This window comes from Nasonia vitripennis, assembly GCF_009193385.2.
Source record: "Nasonia vitripennis strain AsymCx chromosome 2 unlocalized genomic scaffold, Nvit_psr_1.1 chr2_random0006, whole genome shotgun sequence".
Lineage (NCBI taxonomy): Eukaryota > Metazoa > Arthropoda > Insecta > Hymenoptera > Pteromalidae > Nasonia > Nasonia vitripennis.
In genome coordinates, this window is record NW_022279613.1 from 989,526 (window position 1) to 1,007,367 (window position 17,842).

Here is a 17,842-nt window from a genome sequence, read left to right on the forward strand (position 1 = left end):
TTTGATCGGTTTCGGGAGTGTGTTGTGTTACCGCATCGACAAGAAAAATGAGAGTTGCGTAAAGAATAGTAGGAAAAGACAGTGCGGTGTCTTAATAATTACAGAATAGATCAGAAGGTTATAGAAAATCAAAAGTCTTAACACGAGACAAAAGCGCGCGACAACGAAACGCACGAGAGCTCGCCGGCAAAAGCCTGCACGAGCCGATTCCGGGAATCGGGGGGAGGTGAGCCGCGACTAGCGACGCTGTCAGAGTCGAGCGCACGATTTGTTGTGCTCTCTTTCTCTCTCTCTCTCTCTCTCTCTCTCTCTCTCTCTCTCTCTCTCTCTCGGAATCAAAACAAATTTTACACGCACGGATTTTTCTCGTAAATTTTTCTCCTTTTTGAGTTTCAAAATATATGGTCTAATCAGAATCAGACGTAACGGATTAGATTGGCTATCGGTGTATATATGTAATAAATAAAATCAGAGAAAAATAATTCCAGTTATATCGTTCTCACTCCTATTCAGAATGTCAGAGTTATTCGAGTAAATCAAAAAGCTTCAATTTTTTTGTTGGCTTATTAGTGTTCAGATGCACTCGAATAAATTTTAAAAACACGCCTTGATAGAAATTTCAATGAAACGGCGGTGCAGTGAATTTGAATTTCTATAAAATTTAAAATTATCAAAAGATAATTACACTTTCTTTCGTGATTTCTTGGACGACATACGCGTGTGCGATCGCCCCCTCGCAAATTATTAAGTGAATTGCGTTCGTTTACTTAGACTGGGAGGGAGCACGTGTGTGGCGTTCGGGAGGCACGGTGCTAGTGCTTGATTTTCAAGCTTGGTTTGACTTGCAGTGCGGTCTAACTTGGCAGAAATCAAAGAAAACTGTCAGAGTGAGCATTCTAACTTTATTTCAGAGGAAAAGAACATCAGAAGCGTTATGTCCGATTGAAGTCTTTCAGACCCATTACCATCAAATGAGAAAGAGGTGGCCAACGAAGGCAACGAAAATCAAGTGGACGATCATTTGAATATCCACCAAGGTACAAAGTGTTTTTAAATCAGAATATAAACAATTAATTCAGAATCAGAAGTTAGGCCTAAAATTCAGAGTTCAAATAATAAATAAAAATTGAATGCTAATCAGAGAAATTGTTTATAATACAGATTCAGATATAGAAGGGTATACACCCCCGGGTACACCCCCAAAAAGAGATATGGAGAGAAAGTCTCAACCTACTGACTCACAAATGGAGTGGAGAATGGATAATCTGGAGAATGCTCTCGAGAGACACTCCGATATACTTGACAATCATGCTGAAATAATCAGAGATCAAACAGTAGCCATACTCGATATGAAGGAAAATATTGACAACCTAAACACCGTCATACAGAAACTCACAGAACAAATAGGAAAATTAACTTCAGAGGTAATTATCCACCCTGCCAGTTCCACACTCAGAGACATAAGTGAGACAGAGTTTAGTAACAATATCAATTCAACAAACTTATCAGACGGAACAAGCGCATTAGGCGACCTCAGCAGAGCTTGTAATGAACTCAGACGATCTATTGCCCTAAACGCAACTAATTCAAAAATAAACATAAAGAGAAATTATAAATTAACAAAAATAGTACCACTTAACATTTGGTTAGACAATATAAATGCTGAATTAAAAGCTAATAATCTTGCCGACATACTTGACGATTCTCAACAATCAGACGTTTCAGAGACAGTAATAGAAAGACAAAACAGAAAAGACCAAGTCAGAGACATTCTAATAAGTCGCGTAGATGATTATTACCATAATAAGATTTTACAAATAAAAGACCCATTAGAAATAGTGATTAAAATCAAAGAGTTCAGACGAGCAGAGGCCAATGTTACCGATTCTTCAGTCAGAGAAAAATTATATAGTCTCAAAATGAACAATAGAGAATCAGTAAACGAATTTTGCGATCGTTTTGACTCTATTATCAGAGATTTTGAAAATTGTATTACCAAAACACCTCTGACGGAGGAAGAGATAAGATCGGCCTTCTTTCAAGCTGTTAGTATAAAATTTAAAGAAATCAGATCGGCCAATATTATCGGACTTCAAGCAACCAAATCAGAGATGAGCCTTGATGACATAAAAACTTTGATACTACAGCTGGAATCAGACAGACGCAAATCAGACGGTCAGCCTTCAGACGACAGGCAAAAAATTGCAGCTAAACAGGCGATAATCACAGACAAGTGTTATCGCTGCAATAAGGTGGGACACAGAGCAGCCTTTTGTCCTCTTAAAGAGTACAATCTATGGTACTGCTTTTATTGCCAGGCTGTAGCTCCACACAAAGGGGATAATTGTCCAAATAAGGACAATCCCAAAGATGGGTATGTAAAATCTTATACATATAACAACACAAACACACTACACAAACACAACAGTAATAACTTCAAAGGTAGAGGTAACAGAGGAAGGGGTGGTTATAATAATGTCAGAGGTAGAGGAAATAATGTAAGAAGGGGATCTTTCAAACGCAAGGTCGATATACAAACACCAGGCCGAAATCAGAAGAAGGGATACAAGGTCAAAGCGATGCTAACAGGTAACAACACACATATAATTAATAAAACACCTACAAAACTAGTACTTATTGCGGACTCTGGCGCAACAGAGCATATAGTAAATAAGAGCATAATTTTAAGTAACTTCAGAAAAAGTTCAGGCGAATATATCAGAAGTGCAAATAAAAATAAATCTGCAAACATCTCTATAGACGGCAAAAGAGATTTAATTTTAAAATCAGAATCAAATGAGAATAACAAAATAATTTTGACAAATGTAATTTCTGCCAAAAATATTTCAGACAATCTGATCTCTCTCAGACGTTTTGCAGACGTAGGTTTGAGTATTTATTTGGATAATAAAATACTTAAAATCTACGATAAAAATTCAGACGAAGAGTATTTAGCTGGGACGTATGAAAAGCCAAACTGGATAATTTCTTTAAACGTAGCAAAACATGAACAATCAGATGAGCAACACGAATGAAGTCTACGATAAGTATTCATGCACGGCTAACATAGTCTCGGTAGACGAGTTCTTGCAGCAATCTCAGTCAGATATCAAGGATCTTGAGGATCAAAACGAATCAGATGAAACTAACGCATCAGAGGGTACTCAGATGAATCCGACTGAGATTGGGGGGGAGAAGCAGCAATAACGAACTGTACAAGAATCAAATTCATCTAGTCAGAGAGAAGTTTGTGATACAAACTTAGATGAACAAATTCTGAACAGGAAAATCCTAAACATAGACGACTCGTCAGAAGAATTGCTGAAATATTTACAAAACAATGTGGACAACAAATCAGATAGACAAGAAAAGAAGCTGAACGAAGGAATGCTCTGGCATATCAAATTAGGTCACGCTTCTCTGCAATATTTACTATTGCTACAAAAGTCAGAAGATAAACTCAGAAACGTAAAATTCGACATTACAGACTGCGAAGTTTGCGTCCTAGCAAAAATGGAAAACCTGTCGTTCTCAGAAGTCAGAGTCAGAGCAACAAGGCCATTAGAAAGGATACACACAGACACAATGGGACCAATTAAACCAGTCTCGTATCCTGGGGAAAATAAATTCATAATAGGATTTATAGATGATTACACCAGATTTGCCAAAGCATACTCTACTAAACACAAAAGTGAAGCTGGAGATTGCTTAGAAAAATTCTTGGTAACTACAAGAAATTTACTGGGCAAAGAAGAAAAAGTGTGTTTCATCCGAACGGACAATGGCACTGAATTTACTGGAGGTAAATTTTCAGAAGTTATGGAAAAGGAGAAAATTGAAGGAGAGTTCGCACCTCCTTACACTCCACAACATAATGGAACCGCTGAAAGGTTTAACAAAACCATACAGTGGAAAATCAGAGCGCTCATGATAGACTCTGGTCTACCCAAGAGCATGTGGATACTAGCTTTGGAAGTGGCGGTCCATATCTATAATAGAACTCCACACAAAAGAATCGATTCAGAGATACCAATCAAGAAAATGGTTCCAAATGGAAACATGCATCTAGACAAAATCAGACGTTTCGGATGTTTGGCCTATGCCAAAATACCGAATGCGACGAACAAGTTTTCAGACAGAGCAATCCGTACAATCATGGTTGGATATTCTCAAACTGGTTATGTTTTGTGGCACTCTGAATCTCAGAGATTCATTACATCCAGACACGTGAGATTTAATGAAAAACTGGTGTATAGGGATGTGTATAAAACTGACCTAAGAGAAAAATCAGAGACACTAGAAATATCAACAGATGTTGTCAAAACACAACCAGATATACCAAAAGATTCAAAATCAGAGAAAGAGAAAAATCAGAAGAGAAAAGCAGAAGACAAAAATTCAGAAGATTCAAAGGCTAAGAAACCTGAACCAGAAAAGCGACCTTGTCTAGAAAGAAAAGCCAAGACAAACAGACGAACTTGGACACATCTCAGAGAAGCAGTAGTCGAAGTAGAAAATACCAATCACGATCTGCCACAAGTATGTACTCCAACCGGAGAAACCAGAGATACACACTCAGAAGAAGATGAACTTGGACATATTTTTATAACACGAACGAACAGAGATCCTGTCAGTTATAAAGAAGCTATTGAATCAGACGACAAACATAAATGGTCAGAAGCAATAAAACAAGAGTTAAAGTCTATGGAAGACAACAATGTGTGGACAATAGTAGACCCATTGATTCCAAATGGGTATTCAAAAGGAAAATCTCAGAAGACGGTCAGACGACTTACAAAGGAAGATTAGTTATCAGAGGATTCAAGGATAGAAAAGAATATGAACTCAGAGAAACTTACGCACCAGTCTCAAGATTGCCAATCGTTAGAGCGACTTTTGCAATCATTAATAAGTTAAATTTAACTGCTTATCAGATGGACGTCAAGACAGCATTTCTGAATGGAACGCTTGAAGACGACATATTCATGGAAATACCAGATGGTATACAAATAGACCCATCCATTAAGAAAAATAAAGTATGTAAACTCCAAAAATCCTTGTATGGCCTCAGAATAAGTCCCAAGCGATGGAACAAACGCTTCTCAGAAGTTGCTTTGGAACTTGGACTAGAAAAGGACATAAATGAACCATGTCTGTTCACGTGGAGATTACAAAATCAGATGGTAGTATTACTGCTATATGTAGACGACATCATTCTAGCAGGCAACAATCAGACGAAACTAAAACAGATAAAAGAAAAATTATGTTCTACCTTTCAGATGAAAGACTTAGGAGAACCTAAATTATTTTTAGGCATGAAAATAACCAGAGACAGAGATCAGAAAATATTAAAACTGTCACAATCAGAGTACATAGAGAAATGTCTTGAACGTTTCAATATGAAAGATAGTAAGCCACAGAAAACACCTATGGTTACAAGACAGGTTCGAAAAAGAGAACTCATAAATTCAGAAGAAGCTCAGATAGCAACTCATGCACCGTATAGGGAAGCTATAGGAAGCTTACTATATCTGGCAGGTGCCACCAGACCTGATATTGCATTTGCAGTAAACTTTCTATCAAGAAAACAGCTGTCACCCACTGAAAGTGACTGGAAGGAAGTAAAAAGGATTTTCAGATACCTCAGAGGAACCTCAGAAATAGGTTTGATTTTCAGAGCAGAAAATGAGTATATGGAAGCAATGACAGACGCTAGCTTTAGAGATTGTGAAGATTCATCTTCAACTGGAGGATATGTAATAAAATTGTATGGCGACTCAATTATGTGGAGAAGCTATAAACAAGTTTACGTATTACTCTCTACCTGCCAAGCTGAGTACTTGGCAATGAGCAATGCTTGCCAAGAAATTGTATCGTTGGATAAAGCTATCAGAGATATAACAGGGAAAACTATGTATCCTGTTACCCTGTGGTGCGATAACAAATCTGCAGGGGACTGCACTCAGATGGAAGGAAATCACAAGTTGAAAAACTTTGATGATGATCTGGAAACAATTCAGAGAAAACTACATATCAGAGAAAAGACAGGGAGTAAAAGTCACATGGCAGAAATACACGGAGACTACATAAAACAGTGTGTCCTAAAGGGACAAATCAGAGTTAAATGGATATCTACTACCGACAATGTGGCAGACATTATGACTAAACCTCTGCCTAATGATACTCATAAATACCTCAGAGATAAAATATTGAACATAGAAATTCACACTTAATTATAATTTTCAGAGTTTTATTTATATATATATATATATATATATATATATATATATATCAGACGAATAAGAATTTTTGTACATATTTCAGATACAGGAAACCAAGGAGAAACTAATTCAGAGTAAAGTTCAGAGAATAAAAAACGCAGACGTACAGGAGGACAAGCGCCTCGAAGGGAGGGAGTGTTGGCGAGTCTTCGCGCCGCTTGCCGTCTATAGTAGAATACAGGGCTAATCTAGCGCCACCATGCGGGCAGCGCTAGGTATTCACGCGTGCTCTGCAAAGTACTCTCTCTCCTGCCGACCGCTCTCGAAGCAACAGCTCCGTCGCCCGAGTTATATATATAAGAAGAAAATAAAGAGAGTTATAACAGAATATTAGAGCCTTGTTTAATTACGAGTTTTCCTCACCAACCATCCAACTCGGATTAATCTAACATACAACTATTCAGTAGAGTACTCCTACGTAAAGTAAAACTATTTTTGAGTATTTCTACCAGAAAGTTGTTAGGGCTTGTTAGGAATTCTGTTGTAACAAGAGTTTTGTCCAAATATATACCAAAATTTCCCACTATGTGTGAGTGCGTGTATGTACAGTACTGCCCGCGTTGTTTTATTCATGCGCTGCAGTGTTGATGTATATAATACATGTGTGCCGTCGCAGTAGTGCGTAAGTACACATTCGCATTAGCATTGGTGAATTAACACACATGCAGAGTAGCGTTAGTGTGTAGGTACGCGATCACACTAGCGTTTGCGTTTGTATATTTAATTAATAGGTTTCTAGTTTATCAATTTATAGTTTATTATATCTTGATATATATGTTTCAATTTTATGGTATTCTTTTCTTTCGATTGTAGAACACGCTGACTAGTTTACTCTTTAAGCGCAAGTATCTCAATGTTTTGTGATATTGCACATAACACACACACACACACACACACACACACACACAAGTACATACACACACGCGCGTAATAATATCTTTGAAACTAACTGGTTTCATAAGCAGCCCAAAGAAAAGGATCAAGGTACTATATAATGCTTACTTAATCTAAAACATAAACTTGATTATTGCCTTTTTACTCCAGTTATCGCGTCATGTAGAAAAACGACTTTTTTCAGTTTTAGATGTTTTTCTCAGGATCTGCCCCTTCAAATGACTTTAAATTAAAGTGGTGTATAGTCCTAATAGCCTCCAATAATCATGTTTTTTTGTTAGAAAGGTTCAACATTTAGTTTTCGAGTTAAAACGATTTTAAAAAATTTCGCTTTATTCTGCAGTATAACAAACGAACGACGAATGATAGTATACATTTTGGGCAGTATAAAGATAGATATTTTTATTCTCTTTCGGGTACATATTAAGCAATTCACTTTGATTAACTTTTCCTACATGTTATTACACAAACTCCCAAAATTACTATTACAACACTGAAAAAGGATTCATGCAGCAGCGCCCCTACGTTGTAGAGCGGCAGCACGAAGTGCTAGGTAGCTGTTTATCGTTTTGCTGTTAATCGTTCATCGAGGAGCAGTCCCAGGCAGTGAAGAATAGATACTCTGCGGACTGCGATCTGCGCGGAAAAAGCCAGTGAACAAAACCTTCCTTACGCGCGTTTTTTTTCCGATGAGCTCGCATTCGCATGCTAAATGCTTTTCACAATAAATAACGAAATATTTAGATACTATTAAGAAGAAAACAAAAATGGAAGAATTCTTTGCGAAGTATCCATGTTTGTCAGCGATCAGGGCACCTATGCTTGGTAAGTTTATCTTAAATATATTTGCATGTTTTAGAGGTTAATTTTCCTTGATTTTGCTCACATTTTGCATTATAATTTTTAATATTAGAAATGGGTGTAACTAGTAGTACCTTTTATGCTCTAAGCGATAAACAACTCAAAGACTGTTTAAAAGACAATCCAACTAATTTATTCAGTTTTGTATCAAAATATAATTTTGAAAAAGGTATTTTGCTAAGTCAAGAAAACGTCAATGCTATTGGAATAGCTCCTAATGCAGACTAGTTATCTTTATCAACATCTTCTATTGATAATGACATATCTCTGATTTCTCCGTTGAAATCAAACCCAGACAATAGTGCAAATGCGTCTACGAAACCTAAACAGTGTAAACTGCAATCCCAAACAGGTCTTATTTTATACATGTATTTATTTATAATCTCAAATTTATTTAATATTGGAAGCCTCTTATAAGGCAAATATAAGTGATATAGAATCATTGATTTTCCTAAGTTGAAAAGTTTCGTAATATACCATTATTTATCAAAAGCTCCTATACAGTATGCCTAAGTTTCACAATTGTTTAATATCTATGTAAAAAAAACAATGTTGTCATGCAATTTTATAGTTATCTCTTTAGATATCTGTTCTGTATTCTGTATAAGTCATGTTATATACCTATGGTAATCGAAAGCAAAATTCACAGTTTTATGTTTCTGAATTTTTTCTCAAAAACTATCAGCTTTTGGAAAAAATACAAAAGGCCTTTTTTGTTAAAAATAATATGTACAATTTGCCCATATTTTTTAAATTATCATATCTCTGAAATTATAAAAGTTCAAAATGACCGCCAAATCACCAATGAAGCCTACTAACACATATTGAGTTGTAGACTTACTTGAAGGCTTTTTATTCGTTTACTATTATTATATTATCATATACTTTGTTGTTAGTTTTTTTATATTGTACATTTTATGCTGAAATAGTTATAAACAATAAAAAATCAACAATAACTTATTAATTAAAAATGATGATTTTTTTCAGTATAACAAAAGAAACTGTTTTGCGTATCGTCAATCAAATTCAGGAGTTGATGCCAACTGTTGAAAGCACTTTTAAATGAACGGTAGAAGTAATTCAAAACGGAAACACTTAATAGTTTTATTCTAAAAATTCTAATCCAAACGTTTTGTTCAAGGTGAATGAATATTTCATGCGATATTGTTAGCTAGTCTATTTATATTTTATAACTCATTATAAACTTGTTCATCTTGTTAGATCATATTTTAATTTTAATTTTAAATCTCTATGGGGATCCAAATTTGCCAAGGAGCGTTGTTAATACGGTCATTGAGTTTTTTAATAAGTTTCATCGGGAAATTTATTTGGCATCGTTAAAAAGAGATATTTTAAATGCATCACAAAATGAAAACCTTTCAAATCGGTCCTTAATAAATTTACATTCCGTCTTTTATGATTACAGTAAATTATTTCAAAAAGTTAATTCAGAATCAAACAGCTTTAATTTACTCAAGAGTAAAGGTTTTCGTAACCCGGAAATGATTAATATAGGTAATAGTTTACAACCTACGCTTATTGATAATGAGTACTTAACGAGATTTCAACCTGTCTACGCAATTTGGATTCCTTTAAGAGACACTTTAAAGACTTTTTTACAAGTACCTGGTATGTTGACCAATACATAACGTTACGTAGAAGAGCTATCTACAGAAGGTTGTAGACTGATTAGTAATATTATGCAAGGTGCTTTATAACAGCGCGAATATTGTCCGAAATTTGGTGGTGACATCGTGTTACCATTTTATTTATATAACGATGACTTGGAATACAGTAACGCTTTAGGCAGCAGTGCTGGAAAAAATAAATTTGGAGCTGTATACGCCCAACTTGCATGTCTTCCACCACAAATAGCTACAAGTCGTAAGGGGGTATAACACCTTTGAAATCATTAAAAAATCGATTTTTTTTTATTACGTATTTTGATAGGAAATTTCCCGTAGAATATGTTCCTATTGTCGTTATTGCGCTAAAAAATTTTTTTTTTAAAGTTGTACAGCAAGTACTAATTCAGTTAATTCATTTTTAAATAAATAACAATTATTATTTTAAGTTCCAGTGAGTAAAAAATTGAAAAAATTTGTGTTATATATATGTTAAAAAATTAATTTTTATGTTTAAATCGATATATAGGCGATATTATTCATTGATAAAAAACGAAAAATCTACTGTTTGAATTTTTTTGAGACTGTCTTGTGACTGTCATGATTCCTTTCATTCTGATTCCGCATGTCTACACCTACGCTGCACGGGTATAGTGTTGTATATACTGAACAGCTGATACATGTACACAAATACAGCTATTATCAGCTATCAGTATATGTCAGTTTTTTTGCCCGTCGTTAATTAATTAACAATTGTCAGTCAGTGTAAATGTGGATTATTTTTTGCGCGTTCGTGAGTGAATCCGCGAGTGTGATAACTGGCAGAAAGCCAAAGTGCACAAGACTTTGAAGAATTTTAAGCACAAAAGCAGCATTCCATCTGCTATTATGGAGAAGATTAAACCTATTTATGAATATTTAACGGAACCAAACCTTCTCGAAAGATGTGTTAGAGGTTTTACACAGAATTCTAATGAAAGTTTCAACAATTCTGTGTGGAAGCTGGTTCCAAAAACATCATTTAGTGGCTTGTCAGTGCTCAATATGCTTATAAAACTTTTTCTATGGAATTGAAACCAAATCCCCTCATTCATACCATAACTAATGTACTTTTAAACAATATCCTGGAGTTTGAGCTCATTTGGGCCATTCGTTCCTTTGGAATCTTACGGTCAGTGAATTATGGACACCCTACTATACGTAGGTATTATAGAGGTATATAGAAGGTCTAAAACAGTCAAAATAAAGGTAATTATGTGTAAGAATAGCAAAAAAAAATTTGGTTTATTTATATAAGAAATTATAAATTTTTAATGGAAAATTTTGATTGTAATTTCAAAGGTGTTGTGCCCCCTTAAGGCTATTTTTTCTGCATGTTAAGTTACATGGAAGATATAAATCTAAGCTCTAACTTTAATGTTTTTAAGTTATTGAATAAGCCAACTTTCTTTCAACAGTAGGTATTGAAATCTATAATGGTCAAATTAAAGGAATTATAAAGTTTCAACTTATCTTAGTCTTGGGCGATAATCTTGGTTTATATGAAATTTTTGGTTTTGTAAAATCATTCTCAGCTAAGTTCTACTGTAGAGTTGGTAAGTGTACTGCACAAAAAGCTTCACGTCTAACTATAGAAATTGAATCCAAACTTCGAACTTAAAAACATTACTGTACTGATGTAGAAGAAAATAATGTAACGATGACTGGTGTCAAGGAGAAGTGCGTCATTCATAATGTAAACAATTTTCACATTGTTCAAAATTGTAGCATGGATATTATGCACGATTTTATAGAAGGCGTGTGCGCGTATGTTCTTCACGCAGTTCTTTGTACTTTCATATTTGAAAAAAAATATTTCAGTTTGCAAATCCCCAATAGCGGCATTAAGGGGGCACACTACCTTTGAAATTAAAATCAAAATTTGTCATTAAAAATTTCTAAATACTTATATAAATAAACCAAATTTTTTTACTATTCTTAGAGATACCTTTATTTTGATGGGTTTAGACCTTCTATATACCTCTATAATACCTACGTATAGTAGGGAGTCCATCTTTAATCTTTAAAAATGTCTTTTTTCCCTATGTAATTTCATTAATTTTATACTTTTTTATAATTTATAATAATATATGATATGTAATAATATATAATAATTACTTAGATTTGCATTAAACATTTAATTCTTCTAATTTTAAAAACGGCTGATGAGCGACGTTTCGTAATTATTCCCCCACGAGCCGAGGTTCTTTTCCCCGAAAATTGAGAGGGACTGTTTCCTCGATATGTTTTAAGTGTCTGCTTCTCGAATTTTGTGGAGCAGCTCCTCGATGGCAACGGTGGTGCTGCCGCACGACTTTGGGGGCGCTGCTGCATGAATCTTTTTTCAGTGAAGGCTTCCTTAGTATGGAAGCAAAATAAGATATACAACAGCTATAAAACGTAAACAATCTCTTAGGGAAACAGCTGAAAATGCTGGAATAATTAATGCTAAACGTGTAGAAGTTAAAATATGACATTGTACAAATATTATTTCAAATCCTCTTACAGCATCCTAAATTGCACAAATCATAGAAATCTCAATTAACAATAATCAAATAGAACAACATAATGTGACTTAAAAAATTTTAATTAATTCCAAAGAAGATACTATCAATAATACGAAAAGTCTGGGACACCAGAAAAAAAAATGATGCATCTGAACAAGAAAACAAGAAAATAACTAAAGCGTTAACAATATGCTATTAGGGTATATTGTTATCATTGCTATAAAAAAATGAAAAATTGTAAACAAGTTTATAATGATAAACATGTAGAAGATAATCAGTGAAAAAGTGTTAATTCGAATCCTCTTGAAGCATGTGAAGTTGTACAAGTCGCACAAACCGAAAGTAACGATAATGAAAGAGAACAAAATAATGAAACTTTAACAATTCAAATTAATTGCAAAGAAATTACTACCAATACCCCAAAACATCGTGGACGTCCAAGAAAAATTTTCACATCCAACAGGAAGAACAAAAAAAAAACACCAACTAAAGCGTAAACAAACATGAACAAAATGCTGTCAGGAAAAAAAGTTGTAAGAAAAAAAGAATCCGATCAGGAAGAACAATATAACATAACTCAAGATCATCACTTAGGGCTGATGAGAGTTTGCTGTGAACATTGAGGGGCAATGCATTTTGTAGATGAGAATGTATTAAATAAAAGTAAATCATTTAACGACTGCTGTAGTCATGGTACCTTAGAATTGATATCGATTCCGAAATTTCCACATGTATTGCAATCCTGTTTTAAAGGAACTCATAAAAAATCAAGTGGATTTTTCAATCATATTAGGAATTATAACAATATATAAGCATTTGTATCATTTCATGCTAATTTAATGAATTTCAGATCTGTTGGACGTGCTCCGTGTTGCTTTAAAATTAGAGGGCAAATTTACTATTAAATTAAAAAGGCTTTATATCCTGAAATAGATGAAAAATCAATTTATAGTCAACTTTTCATAGATCCATATTTTACATACTCTAGAAAATATATTGAGTAAACACAATATTCTTGCTCGATCGTATGAAATGATAAATCGAGAAATTTCTTATCAGCGAGATTTATCGATTGATGATTCTGAACCAACAACAATAAAATGATACAAAAAACGCCAAAAATAATTTTGCAAAATTCAATAAATGTCCATAAAACAAAAACTAGCTGGCAAAATTAAAAATAAATTTTTTTCCCCAATTTAGAATTCGAAAACGGATAAACATGCCAAATTTTGTAGACATTCATAGCCTCGATTCAAAGATATTGCGGTATACATACATTCACACACACGCACACACACACACATCCATACGGACATTTTGTAAAAACACGTGATTCGAACTGTACAAACCTCAAAATGGATTTCTAACCTATTTTTAAGAGTAAAAATTGCAAAATACTTGTACGATGTTCCGTTCGTGTAGAACTGCCTAAAGGCTATAGCCGGGTTACTATGGTGAAATGGCCCCCTTGGAAAATGTATATATGTTATATACCATTCGATGGGGGATAAAAAAAACTCCCATAGCCAAATTTTTAGCTCTCTGCCTAGTGCGCATGCGCAGTAACGTCGATAAACGTGTTTTTTTGATTTTATTTTTTTCTGAAGTCCCTATAGGATAAAAATTTTTTTAAAAATTCACATTGGTGTATTTTTATGTCATGAATAACTGCAATTTTTTGGGATTACATAACCTCAAATATCGGATCTAAAAAAATTATTAAAGTTTTCAATCGATATTTTGACCCCCTTGTTTTTGAGGTGCAACTTTTTAAGTAGACTTTTTTTGTGTACTTTTTCCCGTTCTTTACGATGGCACTAACGTTTTTTCCTTAAAAATGCTGGCACAACTCGATTTGAGCCAAAAACTGATTTTTTTGCCATTTTTTCACGTTTTTAGCTGGTTATGTTACAATTTAGTTACTAAAGTGACTCCTTTTGAGTAGTTTTGCATATCTTCCCATGAAAACATAATCAAATGAAATATTTTGTTCGCTCCAAGCCGTATTTTTTATATTATCTTACGTTTTCAATGATGGTCTTATCAGAATTGTGATATCACCTTATTATAAAACTGATGGCTAATGTTATGTTCTTTTTAAACGTTCTGTGATTGGTCGAAAGTATTGTCTCTGTCGCACTTTTTTGTTTATTGTTTATTTTTATTTATAATAAAAGGTTATGCTTGGCCGCGCGGTTGACGCGGCGGCTGCAATGCAGACGATCTGCGTAGTGAATGGTCAATCATAAAATTAAGAATTATCAGGAGCATAAACAAATAAAGTATTTTGATTTCTGAATTAATTAAACGATGCGCGAACCAATAGCCAACATTGTTTTTTTCAAAACTAATTTTTTTTTTTCTTTCAATTGTCTATATAAGGGAGAAAGTACAATACGTCCCGTCCCGTCCCGTACCGACCCCGGGACATACCGTCTGAAATAAGTCACTTTTATATTATTGGCTAATTCTGTTCGATAACCCAATCGACGGTACAGAATTAGCCAATCCCGTAAAAACAGCTTATTTCAGACGGTATGTCCCGAGGTCGGTACGGGACGACGGACTCAATTGTACTTTCTCCATAATATACTAATACAAGTGAATGGTGAAAACGCTGTTAGTATAAGTTTATAACTTTTAAAGTAAATTAAAATCTAGCAAATAAAAATTGTTTCGATTTTTCTTTTTACTATTTCGGCTTTTGACTGATAATTGATAGCAATACTAGAAAAAATAATAAAGTAGTTAAGTATTTATTTTCAAATACATTGGAGTTAGTTGGAACCGAAGGCTGACGCGGCTACTTTAAATCTTTCTGCTGTTTACTTCAAAACTAACAATCTTGTATATTTAAAGTGAGTACTATATATTTTACATATCTTTTAAAAAAATGAAGATTTAACAAAGTTTTTCAAAAGTTTTGACATCACAGATTATATGCTTTGATATTAGGGTTATATGTATTTCTAATACATATTACACAATAAATTAATATTTTGTTAAATAACTTCTTTAAAATCAAAACCTATTATTAATATCTAAAATGTTATTTTTATGCCGACACTTTGAGTTTTGAAAAAAATACTGTAACCAACCTACTGATAAATAAAAAATCTCCCATGTATTTATAATAAATACACTTGTATTTTACCGGTATATGCAGAGTAAGACTTATTAATGGGTAGAAAAATAAAATTTTTATTATAAATTCTGTAGTATTAAGAGTAATTGTATCAAAAATAATGACAGATAATATAGTAATATAATAATATGATATAATAATATAATAATATGATATAATAATATAATAATATAATATAATAATATAATAATGTAATAATAATAACAGATAATTATTAGACCTTTTTATACGCTAAATAAGAAAAACATGTTGTGTATGTTATTAAATTCTTGCATAAAATCAAAAGTTTAAACCAACATTAAATTATAAACTGTTTTAGTACTCGCATAAAGATCCGATCTTATCCTAAAACAAAAATAGCAATCAGATTTTAAATCAATAAGCTAACAAAAAAGTAATTAATAAAAATTAATTTTCAATCCTATAGATATAGATATACGTACAATGCATGTAAGGGGAACGAGTCTTTATCTATTTAACTTAACCAATTTAGGCTAATCACATAAAGTAAAATGAGAAATTAGTTAAACATAAAGTTGTTGAAACTATTAACTAAATAAAATTAAGAAGGAAAAACATTTGAATAAAATATGACAATAAACTTTTGCTAGAAACGGATTTGACGATTGATGAGTTGCATGTTTTGATGTAATGCGGTATATTAATTATACAAGTATGATTAAATTGATAAAATATAGAAAGTCTTGAACAATAATTAATTTGTTTATGTATAAAATACTGTCAAATTAATAAAAAATGCACATAAATATCTGCATATGACTATATATGATGTGATTTTTACTATAGTTAATTATTATGAGATGAGAAAAAATATTTGGTTTTACATAAAAACAATACATGAGAAATAATAAAAATGAAAAATAGAACTAATAGGATGCGAACTTATTAATTGTCAATTAACTTTTAAGTTAAAAAAATGTAAAATGAATAAAGTAAACACAAGCTAACCTATGCTTTAAACACATACGTATATGAAACATCATTAAAAACAACATTATTTATTTATTTTAAAATACACTATTATTCATGTCTAGATACAAGAACATATTTTTACAAAAAAACAAATTGAATATAATAATTTCATAGGTTTGTTGATTTTATAAAATCACTAGGTGCAAGCACTTCAATACAGTTTTTATGACAAAAAAAAATTATTTGCTTAAAAAACTTATAAATGAAATACAACTTATTGCACTTTTACTAGGCAATATTATTTTTTTACTTTTCATGTAAAGCTACTGAGAAAACTGGTACCAAAAACAGACTAATAATATATTAGTTCCTTTAGAGGCCCGAATTCAAGTTTATAGTAAAATGAATGTTTTTATTCCACATGGCAATAGATGCTGTTGCACACATTTTATTAAAAAAAGATTTTATGAAGATGAACTAAATAAAATTAATATTTTTTCCACTACAAGTACGGTATATATTGATGAATTACTACAATTTTTGAGTCAATTATCAATGAAAGCAGACGAAACTTTATTAGATACAGTAGCTGAATTTTCCATGCCTGAAAAAAAATTGAAAGTTTTTACGGGATTAACGTGGGAAAATATTAATTATCTTAAAGATCAACTCACTTCTCTGAAGAATTCCTGTGTAAGGACAGCGACACAAGCCATTGTCGTATTTTTATTCAAAATGCGCTCTGGGAATTCTAACTCGCTCATCTCTACAATATTTGACATTGAAAGCGAACAACAAGTATCTCGTTTTTGTCAATCAGTATTATTATCTTTCGAAAAAGATTTACTACCAAAACACTTTGGATTAGAAAATGTAGACAGAAATGAATTGATTGAAAATCAAACTTCTAATATGGCAAAGAAATTACATCCTGGTAAACAACTTATTTTGATTGCTGATGGTACTTATATAAGGCATGAAAAAAGCTCTAATAACGAGTACCAAAGAAAATCTTATTCAGGTCAAATAAAAGTTCCTCTGACTAAACCATTTACTATATGTACTACTAATGGTTATGTTGTTGACCAGTTAGGTCCATATCTTGCAAATAAAAATGATGCTACAATACTGATTGAAATATTGGAAGAGAAGCAGAATATTTTACAGAAACTTCTTCACCAAGGGGACATTTTTATACTGGATAGAGGTTTCAGGGACATTAAACAAAAATTAGAAAATATGGGTTATATTGTTTTGATGCCTGCACTCAAAGGTTCAAAATCTCAACTTTCTACGCAAGAATCAAATGAAACAAGATTCACGACAAAACTGCGATGGGTTGTTGAAGCAGTGCACGGAGTTCAAAAGAAAAAATATAGGTTATTAGATCACAAACTTGATAATAAAATGGTGAAAAATACTGGATCTTATTGTAAAATTTCTTGCTACTTAAATAACTTGTTTGGCAAACGCCTAGATTCTGATGAAGACATGCAAGATGAAATATTTAGTGCTATGCAATCTAGAAAAAATGTTGAAAATACATTAGCAGTT

General features: G+C 32.8%; 2 protein-coding genes across 2 annotated transcripts in view; both read left to right on the plus strand.

Annotated features, from left to right (window-relative positions):
- LOC100679367 (troponin C, isoallergen Bla g 6.0101) overlaps nucleotides 1–17,842 on the plus strand; it is a 262,384-nt gene that overhangs the window by 230,098 nt on the left and 14,444 nt on the right. The gene's annotated exons all lie outside the window — the stretch shown is intronic.
- On the plus strand, nucleotides 1,706–6,630 carry LOC116416471. Its single transcript, XM_031925190.1, has 2 exons — nucleotides 1,706–2,374; nucleotides 6,325–6,630. Exons 1-2 carry the CDS (start codon nucleotides 1,920–1,922, stop codon nucleotides 6,347–6,349), a joined length of 480 nt encoding a protein of 159 aa, XP_031781050.1. The 5' UTR covers nucleotides 1,706–1,919; the 3' UTR covers nucleotides 6,350–6,630.

Coding starts and splice junctions, on each gene's coding strand:
- LOC116416471 (XM_031925190.1), top strand. CDS start 1,920: ATGAACAATAGAGAATCAGTAAACGAATTTTGCGATCGTTTTGACTCT. Junction 2,375..6,324: donor AAGGACAATCCCAAAGATGG/GTATGTAAAATC, acceptor TACATATTTCAG/ATACAGGAAACCAAGGAGAA.